Consider the following 3,330-nt stretch of genomic DNA (forward strand, 5'->3'; position numbering starts at 1 on the left):
AATATGAACCGGCATGTGAATCCAGAAGTTGTCATATTTTGAAACAAGAACACAAACAACTCCTCCTAGTTAATACAGGTTAGTGACCTTGGATTCATCAAATTTGAACTTTAATTTGGTTTTATATATGTATTTTAATGAATTTGCTTTGTTTATTTGATTATTCTGTCTGGTGTGTATTCTCACTCCTTCAAAGGGTTGCACAAGAAAATTATTCTTATCTGTTTCGTTTGTTTCTCTTCATGTTTCTAGAAACAGACTTGATTCATTATATATTACGAGCATACAGCCTTAAAAGATATCAGCCCTGAAAGAAAATTCATGAGCTGTTCCAAAAACAACAATCTAAGTATGATTATTGATAAATTTGGCGTGGGTTGTATGATTTCTTTTTTGTCACTCCATTAGTTTCATGAATCCATTATTAGTTTCATGAATTAGTGTTCTTATGAAATGAAACGATAAATTTTCACATGAGACATTTTGATTATTAGATCCGTTATAGAGCACGCTATCGGCTTTCTTAATGAAACGATTGAAACAAACAAAACATCAATTATTTAAGTTGCTTGAGGGATAAACAATGCAAAGCCGGCTGATCTGTGAGCCCATTAATGTATTCTCTTGATGTTATCTTTGTCTTAACCAAATAATTCCCAAGTTGCCATGGACTCTGCATAAGAACAATGTCATTTACTTTGTGTCCTCAAGTGACAAACCTCAAGTGAATACCAATGATGTTTAAACCCAACAAGAAGATGCAAAATACAATGCTTTCAGCAAATTCTGTCGTTTTGATGCTACAACGCCTATATAAAAGAAGAGAAGAAGAAATAATAGACTTACGTCCCTTGCGGCATTGCCAAAATGAGTAGTGCATTAGTTTTAGTACTCTCTCTTTTGTGCCTCACAGCTTCTGCACAATGTTATGTTTGGGGAAAATATGGTCCTCTTGGAAAACTTACCAAGGTGAAACGCTCAAAGAAATCAGTCGACAATCTTTCTGAGGATGACGTTGTCACTGAGTATTCACCAGTTTATATAGCACCTCAGGAAGGATTAAAGGAAGCTGACAAGATCTTAACTTTGCCTGGACAACCAAAAGTGAATTTTTCTCAGTATTCAGGATATGTAACTGTTGATGATAAGGCTGGAAGAGCACTCTTTTATTATTTTACCGAATCTGAAGACCCTTCTAGCAAACCTCTAGTGCTGTGGCTAAATGGAGGTAAGTCTATGGTGTTTTCGATAATAATACATGCTTTACATGTTGCCACATCTCCTTTCCTTGTTATTACCTGCCATGTTTTTCATGGTTCTTTATGTTTTCTTGACCCCCAAATGTGAGTTTAGAGTGTGAATTTAAAGAAAATTAACTAAAGGGCTTGCACAAGTTCGGTTCGATTAACTTGTTTCTAGACTGTCATCTAGTGTATGAATGTGAATTCGCTTTCTTTTAGCAATCTCAAGCATCCTTGGAACTGCAGGACCTGGCTGCTCATCAATAGGAAGTGGAGCAATGACAGAACAAGGACCCTTTCGGGTTAATCCTGACGGTAAAACTCTATGGTATAACAAATATGCATGGAACACTGGTGAGTACTTGCATCCTTAAATATAGTAATCAAAAAGTATTTTTTTGAAAGTTCGGTGGCAAATGACAGAAACTTTTTTGCTGAAAATGCAGTGGCAAATGTCCTCTTCTTGGAATCTCCAGCTGGTGTTGGCTTTTCGTATTCCAATACATCATCAGATTATATTACTGGGGACAAAAAAACTGCAGCAGATTCATATACCTTTTTGGCGAACTGGTTGGAAAGATTTCCAGAGTACAAAACTCGGGACTTCTACATAACTGGAGAGAGTTATGCTGGTCATTACGTGCCTCAACTTGCTTATTTGATCCTCGAAAACAACAAAATCACAAATCAAACTGTGATCAACCTGAAAGGGATTGCTGTAAGTTTCCTGATACAATATGCCGCCTGGTTCTTTGATATATCTTTTCTATAAAAAATTATAAGATTACTATGGAAATTATTTTTCAGATTGGGAATGCATACATAGACTATACGGATAGGTGGACAGGCACTTATGACCATTTCTGGACAAGTGCTCTCATATCTGACGAAATTCATGAAGGCATAATTTCAAATTGCAATTTTTCTTCTGAGGCCACTGTTTCAGATGTCTGTGAAGAATACATGGATCAAGCAGACAAGGCCACAGAAAACATCTTCATCTATGACATTTATGCTCCATTGTGCAATTCCTCTTCAAATGCTCCCTCGGTATTATCTTAATTACTCAATTCCTTGTGAAATAAATTATTTTTCTTTTCTGTGGAACAGTATTCCATTCCTCACATTATATTCCTTTTGCAAAGCAGATATCAGGATTTGATCCATGCTCAGACAATTATGTCTTTGAATATTTAAACATCCCTGAAGTTCAAAAGGCTCTTCATGCTAACACCACTGGAGTTCCTGGACCATGGGCAGATTGCAGGTACTGTGCTTCTCCATCTGAAACATTTTTGAAACTCTTTTTCATACGATAATAGATTACAAGGTTCATTTTAATTTTCCAAAGATTTCCTCTATTAACCATACTCAATTTCTAAACAGCTACGACATAGAGTGGCAGGACATGCCAGATACAGTGTTACCTACCATAAAGAAGCTGATGGCTAGTGGCATTAGCGTTTGGATCTACAGGTATGATATGCTCGTGTTACTAACAGTTCTTAATACATCATTCAGCATACTTGTTAAAATTTCTTTACTAATTGATCCCTGAAAAGAAAATAATGTACTCAAACTACAGTATTATTTATATATATCATTAGCAAATAATCCCTTAAAAGTTCTGTTAGTTAATATTGTGTCATGTTGGTGATATTTCAAGTATAAACTTTCGATGTAAGTGCAGCGGAGATACAGATGGGATAATACCAGTTACAACAACTAGGTATTCAATGCCCAAACTTGGGGCACCTGTAAAGACTCCATGGTATCCATGGGACTCCCAAGGCGAGGTAATCACGAAAGAACTAACTTTATAACCTTGTTTAATCTACTATGTATAGTAACTTAACACACTTTATCTATCACATTCAAGGTTGGAGGTTATGTGGTTGAATATCAAAATGTGACATTTGTGAGCATTAGAGGAGCAGGACATTTTGTTCCAAGCTACCAGCCCGAGCGAGCACTTATATTTTTCTCATCCTTCTTAGAGGGAAAGTTTCCTCCGAAACAGAGCTAAACAGGAATAAAGATAAAGGCGAATAAAGTGTTTCAACTGTTCTTTTTCATATTGTCTTTGTGC

General features: G+C 36.1%; 1 protein-coding gene across 1 annotated transcript; it reads left to right on the forward strand.

Moving 5' to 3' along the window:
* Positions 1-759: 759 nt before the first annotated feature.
* LOC111381342 (serine carboxypeptidase II-3-like) lies at positions 760-3,299 on the forward strand. Its single transcript, XM_023005126.1, has 8 exons — positions 760-1,228; positions 1,488-1,595; positions 1,688-1,959; positions 2,049-2,291; positions 2,390-2,508; positions 2,628-2,717; positions 2,932-3,037; positions 3,121-3,299. Exons 1-8 carry the CDS (start codon positions 868-870, stop codon positions 3,265-3,267), a joined length of 1,446 nt encoding a protein of 481 aa, XP_022860894.1. The 5' UTR covers positions 760-867; the 3' UTR covers positions 3,268-3,299.
* The last annotated feature ends 31 nt before the right edge of the window (positions 3,300-3,330 follow it).

The sequence above is a fragment of the Olea europaea genome, chromosome 3 (genome assembly GCF_002742605.1).
Source record: "Olea europaea var. sylvestris chromosome 3, O_europaea_v1, whole genome shotgun sequence".
NCBI classification, from domain to species: domain Eukaryota; kingdom Viridiplantae; phylum Streptophyta; class Magnoliopsida; order Lamiales; family Oleaceae; genus Olea; species Olea europaea.